Raw genomic sequence first — 17,342 nt, 5'->3', positions numbered from 1 at the left:
TTTATTCTCTCGCTATGTTTTTTCTAAGACTTTCCTCTAGCCATGTACGTCCGTGAGATTGTTTATTAGGTATCCCACGGAAGAAAAAGATCGTTAATTAGCTATGTGTAGCGTGTCTATATTTTCCTCTTCTATTGCAAAAGAAAAAAAAAAGAATCCAAACCGGACATGGTTTCTAGCTGTCCTTATGCACGTTATGGTTGTTGCACTTTTGCATTCCAGATCCATGTACGTGCCAGAACGTCTGTGCAAAACGATGTCTGTACTAATATTTGTATGTTACGTTACGTCTTAAAATACTAGCCCTTAATGTTTACAATTAGTGGTTAAGATAATTTAATCTGTGTGAACGAACAATGATGGCTTATTTGTCTCTTGTCTTAATTATATAATAAATTCTGAATAGACAGTAGGTCAATCTATCACAAAGGAATCCTGTGGATGTGTGCTTTGATGACATGTGTGAGCAGATGATGATGACCCTCGTACATGCCCATGTGGATATGGCAGCGGACGACTCAATACAATATCGGTCCTGTTTAGATACTCTAACACAGTTAGAGTTAGAGTTATTTTCTAACCCACTCTAACCTAAATAAACATCTCTCCACCGGGATAGTTGGGTTAGATGAAACTAACCCAGTCTAACCCTCCCTGCTTGGATACTTTTGGGTTATTTGAGCTCCCAACTAACCCAAACTAGCTCTAACCCCATGATCCAAACAGGGCCATCGAAGAAGATTACCATGACCGTGACCTCATAAACCGTGCCGCAGGAAGACCTCAGCAAGTCGGTCCATTAGAAAGGGGCTAGTCTAAAGTCTGTTCCTGATAGGAAACCAAAGATGAGAGGGAACAAATGAGCACGCAAAAATCAGTAGATGCGGGGCATCATGAGAGCGCGGGGTCGTACCATTCAACCTGTTGTGATTGTCATCCTGCTCTTCAACAATCGCTAGCAATCTTCAGTCCCCACCTAGTGGAGGCAACCTAACTGATACTAACTTCCAACCTAGCAAGGTGACAGTGACCGAATCCATCACCAACATTTGCTGGAGTTTCATTAAGCTGAAACCAAGGGAATTACGTTGTAACTGTAACCACTTAGATATGTACACAGAAGCAAGCAAACCAGTAGCTCCAACTTATAGATAAGCTAAATGAGCTAAGTAAGAGTAACAGAACTCCATCCCCAATTTTAGATGTTGCTTACTTAAAGCCACAACCATGGGCACGTAGTAAAATGTCTGAACAACGGGAGATAACCTGCAGACACAGAATCAAGTATCAGAGTGACAGGTAATGAGCACGTGTACATGGATTCCATAGGGTTATTTTTTGGTGGACAAGTGGATTCGTCGGAAGAAGTGAAGAGAACCCAATGCCCAATGCCCGGGAGAGATTGCTCAATCTCTTGGAAGGATGCATATCCAACAGTTCAAAGGCCTCTGGTGCCTGTCCCAAGGACATTGCTCAGTTTGACTCCATCGCGCGACCCCATCCTGTTCGCGCGTGTTCGTTTGGAGTAAAACGGACGAACCAGACGGCCCAGCGCGCGGGCGTAAAAGGACTCTTGTCCGTTTTCTGTCCGCTTTCGACCCATCTCCGGCCCAAGTTTTCGCCACTTTTGGGATGAAACGGATAGCACGCGGACGCGCGGGCCGTCTGCGCGTGTCCTCCCCTGGCCTGCCCGTCGGTGGCACAGGGACGCCTTTTTCTATCCGCCCCCTCCCTCCCTCCGGCCGCACCCCCTCCACTCTTCTCCACTCTTCCCCACTCTTCCCCTCGCCGCCGCCGCTGCCATTGCAGTCGTGCAGCTCGGACGCGCGCTCGCCCAACCCCTTCCCCTCGGCGCCCCTGAGCTACCCAACGACGGCCACCTGGTTTGTGCACCCGCCGGCCGGATTTGGGGCGGATCCGATCGGTCTTGAGCTCGCCCGGCTGTGGGAGGCCGCGCCGCGCCATGGACTGGCCGGGCACCTGGCCGGAAGACCCTGGCAGGGCCGCAAGGCCACATGCTGGCAGTGGCTCCTCCTCTAGCCGCTCGGATCTGCACCGTCGGTGGTCCGCCGGCAGATACACGAATGGCGGTCGGCCGGGCTCGGTGCTTGCCCAAAAGCTCGTCGGCGCATCGTTGCCACTCATTAAGTGCGACCACTTCCCAAAGAAGGTCGTGCGCCGCGTGTCTACAACGCCGGAACATCCCAGATGGGTGTTCATCAAGTGCTTAAACGATGGGGTATGTGCTCTTTTTACCTTCGGTTTGTGCTCTAGATTTGACTTGTTGTGCTAACTTCAAATTTTATTGTGTAGCATGGATGCAAGTTTTGGTATTGGGAAGAAGAGTACATCGATATATTGATAGAGCGCAATTTAGTAGATGTTCGTGCACTTTTAGCTAGCATAGAGGTTGTAGATGAGACAATTGCACTTGTTGCTAGATTAGAGGCTAGACACGAGACTAGGTGTGAGGAAGCAACATCGACTTCTTTAGACTTAAAGAAGAAAGAAGCACGCAAAATCGAGCCTCCTCCGCAGGTCAACAATGAGTGCATCGAGAAGGCACTAATCCAACTTACAGGAGTAGTTATGGAAGTTGGATATCTTCTAAAATGTATTCTTGTGGTTCTTGTTTTCTTTGGTCTTACTTTTCTAGTCAGAATTTAGTGATATATTCCCATGTACAAAAAATGAATGATGAAAAAAAGTTAAGGACTTGCAAAGAAAAATGTACACGGACAGGATGTGGCCTGGATGCGTCCGCGCGCTGGGCGCACGGCCACCGCATCTCAGAAACTGCCCCGGACACGACCCCATTACCCTACCCAAATGGACAGAATCCGAAAAAAACAGACATCCGTTTGGTATCGCGCGGTGGAGTTGGCCTCAGTCATCTACAAGTGTGATTTTCTTTGGGTCTGGTACGGTAGTGTAAACTGAGAAAATTAAGTTGAAGTGTAGGTATGGAATGCAGGTGATGTGAAAGGGCCAGCACATGGTGCTACGTACCTGGCCGGTGCTGGTGGTGTTCCAGTGTGGAAAAGGGCTACACAGCTAAAGTATGCAAGAATCTCGAGCACAAAGGTGATGTGTTATGTCATATCTTGAGTGCAAAAAAGACTTGGCACAAAGCTGATGGGGTATGTCAAATCAGCGAGTCCCTGTACAAGCCACAGGTCCACGTCATGGGTGCCACAACGTTATGCATCATGGAGTTAAATTCTGAACGCTGCAGATAAACTACACATACCTGCTGTCTCAGCCACTGTATAGATGTGTCCTAGACGGGCCCATATTTAAATGAAGGTGAATTCTATTTCAGTCGAATGAAAAAGATTTTGTGTCGAAAAGGACCAGCTGCCGAAGGGTATTGCCAAAAAGAACCACCTCAGAGACGAAATGGCAGAAAAGACCACCCGGCCGTGGCGGCAGGTGCGGCAGGCCACACGTGGCACCTGCCGCCACGGAGGGAGGTGGCCGGCCCTGCCGCCACTGCACGAGGCGGTCGCCCGCGTATAACCGGAATCACTGGGTGGGAAGGAACGGGTTGGCGACGTGGGACCTACCGCCACGATACGAGGCGGCGTGCGCTGATACTGCCGCACCATGGCCGACAGGAATTTTTGTCCAAAAGGACCACTGACCCAATGAAATTGACAAAAAGGACCACATGTGGTCGAAAGAGACAAAAGGGACCCCTCAACTATGGCGGCAGGCGCACCCGCCGACGTGTGGCACCTGCCGCAACCAGGGCAGGTGGCCGGCCGCGCATAACAGGCAGGCAGTCCCCGGGCGGAACGATGCTGCAGATGTGGGCCTTGCCGCCACCATGCTAGGCGGCAGGACTGTTCCTGCATGCGATCAAGCGAGAGATTCCCTGGCACCGATTGAAGAATTTGATTGATAGCGGCACTAATTGGCGTGCAGTAGCACTGGAATATTCGTGGTACTGACTTCTTGCCATTTCTTTAGGCTGCTTGTAATGGGTAGTATCATAAGTTAGTATCATGCATATGATGCTAGTGTATGATACTACCTTCTTAATGCATAGTATCATATATTAGTATCATAGATGACTTTATTTATTGTCATGCATCACACATACTAGTGTAGCATTTATTATGATACGGTATCATGATATGATACTCAACTCTTTCTTACTTCATTTAATTCTATGCCACTTATCAAAGTTGCCTAGTTGGCATGCATGATACTAGCTATGATACTCCCATTACAACCAGCCTTAGCTGCCGCTGTCGCTTTGCGTCACTGATTCCCTGATTGTGTGATTTCCTCTCTACTAATTTGCAGACGACGCTAATTGTTGCGGCCCACGAGACAGATTCCCACGCCCGGGAATCCGAGGTTGTTTCCTTTCTTTATGCCCCGTTGCTGCCCGGGAATCACTCACTCAGTGCTGACTTTTGCTTCAGCGGACGGGACGGCTGCCCGGGAATCACGCACTCAGCCCTGGCTTTTGCTTCAGAGGACGCGACGGCACACTGCAGGAATTCACTCACTCGTTGTGTGAATCCGAGGCTGAGGTAGCTGAATTTTAACCTGTTGTGCCGACACTACAGGGATCCTCTTCTTTTTAATGCTATCCTATGCTTTTGCTCCATGCGGAAGCACACCCTCTCCGGCCTCCTCTTCTGCTCTCTAAGTCTCTAAGAACACAGAGAAAGAAAAACTCACTAGGCACTTTCACTCGTGATTTAGCACGATTTAGAGTAGGATTTGAATATGCTGAAGTTCAACAAAAGATAGATCAAGGTAAGATCTATCCATTTTTGTTGGTTTCGTTCGCATGCATGATGTTTTTACTCTTTTAGATTAGTTCATAACTATGTGTTGCCTGTTGTGTTAGGCATTATTTCATCACCTTTTGGAGTCATCTAAAGCTTCAGGAGTAGGATTTGCCTAGCGAAGTGAATTACGAAGTTGATCAAGGTATGAGCTTTGCAATAAAATGATTTTTTTGTGCATGCACGGTGTTAATTAGTTAGTCTTTTAGCTCGTCATTAGCTATGTGATGTTAGTGCTTAGAAGTTAGAAATAATTTCAAGTTACATATGTTGCATTTATACTATTTTTTAGAAGAGTAGGTTGAAAATGTTGTATCAATGTTAGTACTTCTGTTGAACGTTTAGGTTTGGTTAGAGCCGGAATTTGGACAGCAAATATTTGACGGTATTGAAGATCAACATTAGGCTTTTAAAATGCATAAATTTAGTTTGACATGCAAGAAGATCTTAATATGGTAATTAAGAAATAGTTTGTACATACTGTAATTGTTCGTTGCATGTGGTATGTAATTTCATGTGGTATGTTTATTAATAAGTATATAGTTAGGAAACCGTAGGTCTACTTGGTTTATGTCGCAATAATCTAAATTTTCTATGTTAAGATTACTTGCTAAAGTACTTAATGATGTATGTAATTAGGTAAAATAATTCATCTTAGTAGCAAACAAGGAGGAGATGACGTGATTGAAGAATTTGTGTTTCAATCTTCGCTGTCCCTTTTGAGGTGATGACCACATACATGCAAGTGTTATTTTCATACTTTCGATAACAGAAAGAAAAATCCGTGTGTAATATTTGATTTTCATACTTTTCATACTCGTGATGCACCTTTAGATATTTAATTTAAATTGAATCTCTTTGTATTTTTGTAATCGTGATGTTAACTTCAGATAATTAATGTAAATTGTATCTCTCTGTTTTTTTAGGTTAATTTGTGTCTTCAGATAATTTGCATTCGTATTTGTGTCTTCGGATGTTTATTTTTATTTGTATGTTTGTGTGCAGGTTATGGCTGAAGTGCTAGTGCTTTCGCAGGGGCCCCATGACGCCGGCCACCGTTGCCACCTATTGTTGAACCCAAATAATGATAATGATCCTCGAACTTTCACACTTCGAACCGTAAATAACACATGGTCAACACACGATTCTTTCATTCATCACCTTGAGGCTTATGGCCTACATGGTTATGCTAGTCTCACATCATCCGAAAACCAATTACGTTCGGACCCATCCCTTTTGACATCCCTCGTTGACCGGTGGAGACCTGAAACCCACACCTTTCACTTTCGTCTTGGGGAGCTTGCACCTACACTGAAAGATGTTTCTATGGTCACTGCTCTACCAATTAGAGGTGAGCCGTTAGTCTCTCTGTCAGTGACTCCATCTTGGGCATTAAATATCTCAGCCCGTCTTGGGATGGTAATGCCAGAATCACAATGTTTTGGTGGCCCTCAGGGCGTCCCACTCGCCTGGCTTCGTGCAAACTTTCATTGTGTATCTAACCAGCTGATTCTGAGATGAGAAAAGGACATCTATTTACGTATTTGTTGTGGCTCCTCGGGACTATGTTTCCAAATTCACACTCGGACGTAGTTCTCCCTGGTCTCATCTACTTTGTAGAGATTATGGTAGATGAATCTTTACCTCAGCATCCAAAATACAGCTTCGGTTCTGCCATGCTATGTCATACATATAGAGGCTTGTGTGATGCCACACAGAAAACTTCGTTCGCAGAAAAAGCTCCGTTACTTTTGTGTGGCCTACGAGTTTCTATAGTTGTGGTCCTGGGAATACCTCCATGTTGGACGACCTCGTATACTAAACACCATACATCGATACGACTGTAGCGAGGGCAATGTCAATATGGCCAGCAGGTGGACAAAGGCACGGAAAAAATGGTCTTCAAGCATTGCGAAATGTTGTTACCCTATATACCACCAGCAATTTGAGATGCTTGATGAGTCACTAGTCACATGAAACCCGTGGACTCAAGAGCAGTTATAGATGGTCTTCGATATACGACCCATCACAACAGGATGCGTGAGCGATAGTGCATTCTGGTTGACTAGCTGCCACTTATTGTTCCTGTGATGTGTTGAGCCTTACAACCCAGAGCGTGTCATGAGACAGTTTGGTCTATATCAGAATATTCCACCACCTTTTCCAAGATGTATCGACGAGGAAACCCATAAGTAAGATGTGACCTCCCTAAATAGTTAGTGTCTTCTTTAATATACTAAATTGACACTTTGTTACATAATTTGCAGGCTGAGCAATATGGGCAAGGGTGGTTACGATTGGAGGGCACACAACATTGAATGGGAACACAAGTGGGAAATGAAGTGCTGGAAGATATAGTGCATCAACTTAGGTAAATTTTATTTACATAATTTTATAATGATGACCATACGATGCGTGAAGATGCTTTGTTTTCATCTCAAAGGTTGATATAATTATTTAATTCTGTAGATCACAAAATGCAAAGCATCTTGACGGACCATATGGTCATCATTAGAAAATACTCTAAATAGAATTTACCTAAGTTGATGCACTATATCTTCTAACACTTCATTTTCCCACTTGTGTACCGATTCAATGTTGTGTGCCCTCCAATCGTAACCACCCTTGCCCATATTGCTCAGCCTGCAAATTATGTAACAAAGTGTCAGTTTAGTAAATTAAAAAAGATAGTAACTATTTAGGGAGGTCACATCTTACTTATGGGTTTCCTCGTCGACACGTCTTGGAAAAGGTGGTGGAATATCCTGATAGAGACCGAACTATCTCATGACACGCTCTGGGTTGTAAGTCTCAACACACCACATGAACAATAAGTTGCAGCGAGTTAGCCAGAATGCACTATCGCTCACGCATCCTGCTGTGATGGGTCGTATTTCGAAGACCATCTGTAACTGCTCCTGAGTCTACAGGTTTCATGTGACTAGTGACTCATCAAGCATCTCAAAATGTTGGTGGTATATAGGGTAACAACATTTTGCAATATTTGGAAACCATTTTTTCCGTGCCTTTGTCAACCTGCTGGCCATTGTTACATTGCCCTCGCTACAGTTGTATGGGTGTATGGGATTTAGTATACGGGGTCATCAGGGAGGTATTCCCAGTACCACAATTGTAGAAACTCGTAGGCGACACAAAGTAACGGAGCTTTTTCTGTGAATGAAGTTTTTTGTGTGGCATCACACAAGCCTCTATATGTATGACATAGCATGGCAGAGCCGAAGCTGTATTTTGGATGCTGAGGTAAAGATTCATCTACCATATTCTCTACAAAGTAGATGAGACCAGGGAGAACTACGTCCCCGTGTGAATTTGGAAACATAGTCCCGAGGAGCCACAACAAATATGCAAACATATGCCTTTTCCTCGTCTCAGAATCAGCTGGTTAGATAAACCATGAAAGTTTGCACGAAGCCAGGCGAGTGGGACGCCCTGAGGGCCACCAGAACATTGTGATTCTGGAATTGTCATCCTAAGACGGGCTGAGATATTTAATGCCCAAGATGGAGTCACTGACGGAGAGACTAACTGCTCACCTCTAATTGGTAGAGCAGTGATTATAGAAACATCTTTCAGTGCAGGTGCAAGCTCCCCAATACGAAAGTGAAAGGTGTGGGTTTCAGGTCTCCACCGGTCAATGAGGGATGTCAAAAGGGATGGATCCGAACGTAATTGGTCTTCGGATGATGTGAGCCTAGCATAACCATGTAGTCCATAAGCCTCAAGGTGTGGAATGAAAGAATCGTGTATTGACCATGTGTTCTTTACGGTTCGAAGTCTGAAAGTCCGAGGGTCATCATCATTATTTGTGTTCAAGAATAGGTGATAACGGTGGCTGACGTCGTGGGGCCCCTACAAAAGCACTGGCACTTCAGCCATAACCTGGACACAAACATACAAATAAAATTAAACATATGAAGACATAAATACAAATGCAAATTATCCGAGACACAAATTAACTTAAAAAATACAAAGAGATGCAATTTACATTAATTATCTGAAGTTAACATCACGATTACAAAAATACAAAGAGATTCAATTTAATTTAAATATCTGAAGGTGCATTACGAGTATGAAAAGTATGAAAATTAAATATTACACATAAAGTTTTCTTTCTGCGATCAAAAGTATGAAAATAGCACTCGCATGTATGTTGTCATCACCTCAAAAAGGACGGCGAAGATCGAAACACAAATTCTTCAATCACGTCATCTCCTCCTTGTTTGCTACTAAGATGAATTATTTTACCTAATTACATACATCATTAAGTACATTAGCATGTAATCTTAACATAGCAAATTTAGATAATTGCGACATAACAAAGTAGTCCTATGAAATAAACATACCACATGAAATAACTATAGACTTATTAATAAACATACCACATGAAATAACTATAGACTTATTAATAAACATACCACATGCAATGAACAATTACAGTACAAACTTTTTCTTAATTACCATATAAAGATCTTCTCGCATGTCAAACTAAATTTATGCATTTTAAAAGCCTAATGTTGATCTACAATACCGTCAAATATTTGTTGTCCAAATTCCGTCTCTAACCCAACCTAAATGTTCAACATAAGTACTAATTATGATTAATACTAATGGACGCAGCTAACATTGATACAACATCTCCAACCTACTCTTCTAAAAAAATAGTACAAATGCAACATATGTCATTTGAAATTATTTCTAACTTCTAAGCAATAACATCGCATATCTAATGACGAGCTAAAAGACTAACTAATTACCTTGATCTTCAACTTCGTAGTTCACTTCGCTAGGTAAATCCTACTCCTGAAGCTCTAAATGACTCCAAAAGGTGATGAAATAATGCCCACACAAGATATAACACATAGTTATGAACTAATCTAAAAGAGTAAAAGCATCATGCATACGAACGAAACAAACAAAAATGGATAGATCTTACCTTGACCACCTTTTCTTCAACTTCAACATATTTAAAATCCAACTCTAAATCGCCCTAAATCACGAGTGAAAGTGTCTAGTGAGTTTTTCTTTCTCTGTGTTCTTAGAGACTTAGAGAGCACAAGAGGAGGCCAGAGAGAGTGTGCTTGCGCATGGAGCAGAAGCATAGCATAGCAATAAAAGGAAGAGGATCCCTGTAGTGTCGGCATAACAGGTTAAAACTCACCTACCTCATCCTCGGATTCCCACAACGAGTGAATGAATTCTTGCAGTGCCATCGTGTCCTCTGAAGGAAAAGCCAGCGCCGAGTGAGTGATTTTCGGGCAGCCGTCGCGTCTGCTGAAGCAAAAGCCAGCGCCGAGTGAGTGATTCTCGGGCAGCGGTCGCGTTCGCTGAAGCAAAAGCCAACGCTGAGTGAGTGATTCCCGGGCAGCAGTGGGGCATAAAGAAAGTAAAAAAGCATCGGATTCTCGCGTGTGGGAATCTGTCTCGTTGGCCGCAGCAATTAGCGCCGTCTGCAAATTAGTAGCGAGGGAATCACGCAATCAGGGAATCAGTGACACAAAGCGCAGCTAAAGAAATGGCAAGAAGTCGGTGCCATGAATATTCCATTGCTAATGTGTGCCAATCAATGCCATAGGAACCAGTGCTGCTATCAATCAAATTCTTCAATCAGTGCGAGGGAATCTCTCGCTCGATCGCATACAGGAACAGTCCTGCCGCCTAGCATGGTGGCGGCAGGGCCCACATCCGCAGCGCCCTTCCGTCCTGGGGACTGGCTGCCTCGGCCTGCCGCCAGGCGCCGTGGTGGCAGGGGCTGCTGCCTGCCCTGGTGGCGGCAGGTGCCACGCGTTAGCTGGCGCGCCTACCGCCACGGTTGAGGGGTCTTTTTTGTCTCTTTTGTTCACATGTCGTCTTTTTTGTCAATTTCGTTGGGTCAGTGGTTCTTGTGGACAAAAATTCAATGAAAAATAGACACTCCCATTTTCTATGTCATAACATGGCAAAGCACAGAACGCATGATAAGTTTCTCTATTGTAGCTTAGTGATTCTTTCTTCACAACAACATGGTACAACATGACACTTCTCTCTTCACAACATGCCACTACTAGGAAAACGTTTATAGGTAATCATTTACACTACTAGGAAAAAGGCTATACGTAGATGGTTAGAAGTAGCGCAGGGTAAGTACCTGACGCTACTGTTAACTTGCAGTAGTGACCTTTGTAGCCCAACGCTATATAGGTAAACTATAGCAATAACACTGGTTGAGCCAACAAGCACTGCTGCTAAGCGTGCCCAAGGTGCCCCGGGTGGAGCCGTTGTGGCAGTGTTGGCCATATACCATACAACTAATCTGATAGCTGTAGCGCAGGTGGTGTAGTCCGCGCTGCCACTACATGCACATGGTGCCAGATAGTGGGCCCACTTACCCGCAGCGCGGGGCACGGACCGGCGCTACAGGTAAAAGGACAACAGTAACATTGGCCTTCTACCCCACGCTACTGCTAAGGCGTTCTCCCCTATCCACCCCGTCTGCTTGTTTCCTCTCTTCCCCACTCCCTCTCACACTCTCTCGCTCGCTCTCTCTGTTGCCGCCGTCGCCCCTGAGGTATCTTCCTCCCTCCTGTTGGAAATATGCCCTAAAGGCAATAATAAATGGTTATTATTATATTTCCTTGTTCATCATAATTGTCTATTGTTCATGCTATAATTGTGTTATCCGGAAATCGTAATACATGTGTGAATACATAGACCACAACGTGTCCCTAGTAAGCCTCTAGTTGACTAGCTCGTTGATCAACAGATAGTCATGGTTTCCTGACCATGGACATTGGATGTCATTGGTAACGGGATCACATCATTAGGAGAATGATGTGATGGACAAGACCCAATCCTAAGCATAGCACAAAAGATCGTGTAGTTCGTTTGTTAGAGCTTTTCCAATGTCAAGTATCATTTCCTTAGACCATGAGATCGTGCAACTCCCGGATGCCGTAAGAGTGCTTTGGGTGTACAAACGTCACAACGTAACTGGGTGACTATAAAGGTGCACTACGGGTATCTCCGAAAGTGTCTGTTGAGTTGGCACGGGTCGAGACTGGGATTTGTCACTCCGTATGACGGAGAGGTATCTCTGGGCCCACTCGGTAATGCATCATCATAATGAGCTCAATGTAACTAAGGAGTTAGCCACGGGATCATGCATTACGGTACGAGTAAAGTGACTTGCTGGTAACGAGATTGAACAAGGTATTGGGATACCGACGATTTCTTGATGATCTGTGGTCCATAGGAGAGTGGGATGCTATAAAACAATATTTGCCAGAAACGGCAGCAAGCTGCATAATAGTCACCACAAGGGAAGAGAATATAGCGAAGCACTGCTCCAAGGATGAAAGAAATATATACCCTCTTCACCATCTGGGTCTTGTTGATGCATGTACCCTCTTCACCAAAAAGGTACAAATAAATTAGTCATTCTCAATTTATTTATCTGTCTCCCTCTTATTTCGAATAATGTTATAGAATATTTGTTGTCATATTTTTTTGTGTGTGAATGCTACCTTCACAAGAAGTATCTTTTTGAGCACATATAGCAGAATTGTAGAATCAGATTGCTTGGCCTTTGTCCACTAAAAATTGGATTTGACATTTCTTAGAAATCGTACACAATAGCTAGAAATACTTACAAATACAAAGGCATCGGAACACATAAACTGCGATTACAATAAGGTGGACGGATGATAATATATATAGTTATAGTTAGGTCCAACCAAATAATTTGTGAAATTTGATGCTGTAAAAGTGAAGTAGGATATCCTTGTTTGGTTATGGAACAACATGTGGGTCAGTAGAGGCACAAATAAAGATTCGTTCTATTTTACATGGTACAAAGTGGTGTGTATAGGCATTTTTTTCCTCATTACTGAAATTCTTCCATGGCCACATTTGTCTTGTGGATATATCCTCTCAATATTTTCATCCACCCAGATCTACCACAATAAAATACATGCTTCAGTAATCATGGAAGAATATTCGATTTGCTCATAAGAACAGTCTCATCGGCTTTGTCTTTCGCTCAGTCCATATTAAATCAAGTCAGCGAGTTTTTACATATTTATATAGTCAATTTGGAATTCGAGGGTTCGTGACTTTTATTTTTTCAGCGTTGATATGGGAGTTCTAGAAAATCTGTAAATAGTATATAACAAAACTATATTGTATTTATATATTTAGATAAAAGGAAATCATACATCTTGGAAGTGCAAGTTGATAAGCTGAAGCATTCGGTTATTCTTTTTCCTGAAATTGAGCATATTTCCGTATCTCCTGCCATGTTAACAATAATGAATCGAAAGAATCTTTAACTGAACAACATTTTACTCAACAGAGAATGAGAGGTCCTGCAATATGATTATTTGCATGTAACAATATTCTACGTGTAGCATGGTAACACCGCAATTGTCTTCTATCGGACAACATATATTCCTAGTTTCCTACAAGAGTGTTGATCGGACAGAATATCATATAAGTATATAATGAGATAATCTATTTGATCGGACCTGAGAATTCTAGTAACTGGACAATACACCTGATTAGATGGAAAAAATAGTCTTTGAAACTCAGAAATGGCATACAAGCTCAAATATATCTTTTGCAATTCCAAAACATTGGCATGGTTTGGCATACGAATTTGGGATACTTTTTCTCGTATTTTGTAGAAATAAAATGTTTCATCTGAAGCTCCTTCAAATTCATTCGCTACGAACATACCTCTAAGAAAGCTAAGGCTTGTTTTGTGTCCTACAAATGTGGTTGACGAATCTAGAGAGAACACACCTGGGCCTATGTGGTTACATTTTTTTTCCTTGAATACAGTACTACATTAATTTTACATTCAGGAGTTTGGTTTCAAGGAGTTTTCAGTACTTAATCTTTTTTGAAGATAGTAGGCATGTTGTTTGGCTTCACATTGTTGAAAGCCCCAATGGCAAAGTAGGATCTCACAAAGTAAACCCCTAAATTGGTCGAGCACCACAGTCCCGGACCGCGTGGTTGGAATGATGCAAGATGGTGTAAACAACAACCTACAAGCATCACCCCAGCAGGCAACAAACAACAAAATAGCAATAGAACCTAGAAATACAGAGCAACTACTGGTGGGTTGAGTTGCATGGTCTCCCTGATCTTGTCTTGGTGTGAGTTGGAGCTTCATGAGCTTTGGTGCATCCATGAAGCAGTGATAGAGGCACAAGGAGGGCCGTGTGAGCGAAACACTGTTAAACTTGCCGAACTAGCTGAGCTGCCTGAGCTGGTTGCACTCCGAGTCAATGGCCACCTAGCACCGTGGAAAGGCCCATGCCTCCTGACTTCACGGGCCACCAAGCACAACACACCACAGTCAGATGACGACCGCCTTGCCGCCTTCAGAAGAGGCGAGGTGCAACAACGGAGGGCATTGTTTCACTTGGCTTTCAGAGGAGGCGAGGTGCAACCGTAGAAGTAGAGCATGGGGGAGAGGGCATTGTTTCACTTGGCTTTCTTGGCATGCACTGCAGGTAGGAATGAGTGGGACGATGGTTCATTGTACTAGGATATGTTGCAAGGTGGGAGGAAAACACTCTTAGGAAGAACAATGATGACATGAGTGAAAAAGATGGATAACAGAGAAACCTATTACTCCCTCCGTCCCATAATGTAAGACGTTTTTTGATACTAGTGTACTGTCAAAAAACTTCTTACATTATGGGACGGAGGGAGTAGCTAGCAAAAAGTACCAGTGTCTCACTTTTACATCTTTATACTACATACTCTAGTACTAAATGACTTATTGATATGGATTTCTTTCTTCTCGTACGTGTTAGACAATCACAATAGTGCTCATGTAATTTCTTTCTTCTAGTACTAAATGAATTGTTGATATGAATTTCAGGTATTTAAGGAGACCGTAAATTTGGATGAGCAGTATCCAGAGTTGGTTGAACAAGCAAAACTGATATTGAAGAAGTGCGGAGGACTTCCCCTTGCACTAGTCACCATAGGTGGTTTCTTGGCAAGCCAACCAAAAACTGCTTTTGAATGGAGAAAATTGAATGAGCATATTAGTGCTGAGTTGGAGATGAATCCAGAACTTGAGATCATAAAAGCAGTCCTTATGAAAAGCTATGATGGTTTACCCTATTACCTCAAGGCTTGTTTCTTGTATCTTGCCATCTTTCCTGAAGACTACATGATTCTGCGGAGACGCTTAGTGCGTCGGTGGATTGCAGAGGGTTACTCAAGTGAGGTGCGTGGCAAGTCTATGGAGGAAGTATTGGACGGTTACTTCATGGAACTTATAAGTAGGAGCATGATTATGCCATCTCAACAGTCAATTCATAGCAGGAAAGGAATTGACTCCTGCCATGTCCATGATCTCATTCGTGAAATTGCAATCTCAAAGTCTATGGAGGAAAATCTTGTTTTCACATTGGAGGAAGGGTGCAGCTTAAACAACCATGGCACTGTGCGTCATCTTGCTGTAAGCAGCAACTGGAAGGGGGATCAGTGTGAGTTTGAGAATATAATAGATTTGTCCCATGTACGATCGTTGACAGTGTTTGGAAATTGGAGGCCGTTTTACATTTCTGAGAAGATGAGGTTGCTACGAGTGCTGGATTTGGAAGGCAAGTGGGATCTAGTTGATCATCACCTTCAACACATTGGGAAGCTTGTACATCTTAGATATCTTTCTCTCAGGGGACATGCTGATGTATTTCACCTGCCAAACTCATTGGGGAACCTGAGACAGCTCCAGACACTAGATATTTCAGGTACAAGCATAATGAAGCTACCAAGTACCATCACCAAGCTTGTGAAGATGCAACGCATTCTTGCTAGCAACATAGGAGAGAGAAATTTCGGTATATTTAAATATACAGGTGCTCAGTCACTAATGAGTTTGCCTATATGCTCAGCAGGTTGTTGTGTGGCATGTTGTGCACCTACTTGTTTGGCAGAGGAGCTTGAACTTGAGGATGAAGCACAACTTAACAGGCGTGATGTATGCACTGCATTCTGTTGCAGCATATTACCTTATTATGCAGCAGGAGGACGAAATCCAGGTGGTGTTGAAGTGCCAAGATGGATTTGGAAACTGAAGGCCCTGCACACACTCCGTGTTGTCGACGTCTCAGTGGGAAAGGCTGTTCTACAAGATATAAAAAAGCTCACCCGGTTGCGCAAGTTAGGAGTGACAGGCATCAACAAGAGAAACGGTCAGGAGTTGTGTGCAGCAATTGCTTGTCTCAGCAGCCTGGAGTCATTGTCACTGCGATCATATGGAAAGGCAGGTTTATCAGGTTGCTTGGATGGCTTGTCCTCACCTCCAGAAAACCTGCAGAGCCTCAAGTTGAGAGGCAACCTGGTTAAACTGCCGGAGTGGATCCACTGGCTCAAAAATCTCGTGAAGCTGAAGCTAGAGTGGTCGAGCATATCGGAGCACGATGCTGCCATACAAGTCCTTGGAAATCTATCAAACCTGGCCACCCTACGTCTATTGGATGACTCGTTCGTTGGTGAAGAGGTCCGTTTCAGTTTCTGTCAGGAGGCATTCCCAAGCCTGAAGGTGCTGCAGCTGGATTGCGTAAGGAACCTCAAGTCGGTGGGATTTGAAGAAGGAGCAGCCCCTAAGCTTGAGTTGCTGCAGTATAGTGGTTGGAACAATGACTTCAGGGTTGGGTTGTTCTCTGGGTTACCATGCCTCCCAAGCCTCAAAGAATTTATGCTGTATAGGGAGCACTGGGAGAAGACTGAGGTCGTGGAGCACTTGCGAGGCCAGCTGGCGGAGAACATAAATGGGCCCGTTTTGAAGAGTTGGCAGTAGCTAGCTTTATTCAGCTCCCTTTTCGTCTATCTTATATAATAATATTCATGTATGTATATTATAATTAGTAGGTCCCTCCCTTTGTGTTGAAAGTGGTGTTGCCTTGGATTGAGTTGATGATGTAATTAAGCTGCTACTCCCTTTGTGTGTGCGTGCGCGCGCGCGCGCGTGCACGGTGGTACGATAGCAGATGGCATTCGTCATTTTGTTCATCCAATCTGTCACGACTCTTTGATCCCTATTTCTGTTGGTGTGAGCGCAGTTGAGCCAAAGAAAGATGTACTCCCATCGCTTATCGCTATAATAAATACTGGAGAGGAGATGAATTATGTGTGTGTCCACTATATGTATATGCTTTCAGGTTGGCACGGCCAGTAAAAGCGCCACATCTATCCAACGCAGCCCAAGGGCTCTGCTCTGCTCTGGCTCTGCCGATGAAACAGGTACGTACGTCAGTCTATCTCTGAAACCACTGACTAACCTGAAACTGCTCAATCGTCAATGCACCCAAACAACCTCCGCGGCAGCGGCTGATCATATAGTCTTTTTGACATCAGCGGTGGCAGCTGGATCCAAGAAAGCTGCCATTCGTCGGTCTATTACTTTCACGTATGTATTACTGACTGTCCGTCCCTTGACTGCATGCTTTGCTTTCCCAGTGTAAACTTTGATGCTACATTACTACTGTACCTACAAGTTTTCTGCGACATCCTATT

At 43.7% G+C, this 17,342-nt stretch overlaps 1 protein-coding gene and 1 long non-coding RNA gene across 6 annotated transcripts; one reads left to right on the top strand and one right to left on the bottom strand.

The window, feature by feature from the left end:
• Positions 1-4,137: 4,137 nt before the first annotated feature.
• On the top strand, positions 4,138-16,845 carry LOC123080941 (disease resistance protein PIK6-NP). 5 transcript variants are annotated; one of them, XM_044503895.1, is made up of 7 exons: positions 4,138-4,773; positions 4,868-4,950; positions 5,445-5,529; positions 5,811-6,997; positions 7,073-7,176; positions 14,695-15,574; positions 15,722-16,845. In XM_044503895.1, exons 6-7 carry the CDS (start codon positions 14,881-14,883, stop codon positions 16,624-16,626), a joined length of 1,599 nt encoding a protein of 532 aa, XP_044359830.1. In that variant the 5' UTR covers positions 4,138-4,773; positions 4,868-4,950; positions 5,445-5,529; positions 5,811-6,997; positions 7,073-7,176; positions 14,695-14,880; the 3' UTR covers positions 16,627-16,845. The 5 variants fall into 5 exon arrangements, with proteins under 5 accessions (XP_044359830.1, XP_044359825.1, XP_044359828.1 ...); XM_044503890.1 differs by having other exon boundaries at positions 14,695-16,845; XM_044503893.1 differs by lacking the exon at positions 5,445-5,529 and having other exon boundaries at positions 14,695-16,845.
• LOC123080943 (uncharacterized) lies at positions 7,176-9,979 on the bottom strand. Its single transcript, XR_006438598.1, has 5 exons — positions 9,760-9,979; positions 9,581-9,634; positions 8,987-9,071; positions 7,524-8,705; positions 7,176-7,448 (listed from the first exon to the last, which is right to left on the bottom strand). It is a non-coding gene; the product is annotated as an uncharacterized lncRNA (long non-coding RNA).
• Positions 16,846-17,342: the final 497 nt, after the last annotated feature.

Source organism: Triticum aestivum, chromosome 3D (assembly GCF_018294505.1).
Source record: "Triticum aestivum cultivar Chinese Spring chromosome 3D, IWGSC CS RefSeq v2.1, whole genome shotgun sequence".
NCBI lineage: Eukaryota > Viridiplantae > Streptophyta > Magnoliopsida > Poales > Poaceae > Triticum > Triticum aestivum.
The sequence above is the reverse complement of the archived record's forward strand: the minus strand, read 5'-3'. Positions and strand labels throughout refer to the sequence as shown.

Coding starts and splice junctions, on each gene's coding strand:
- LOC123080941 (XM_044503893.1), top strand. CDS start 14,881: ATGAATCCAGAACTTGAGATCATAAAAGCAGTCCTTATGAAAAGCTAT.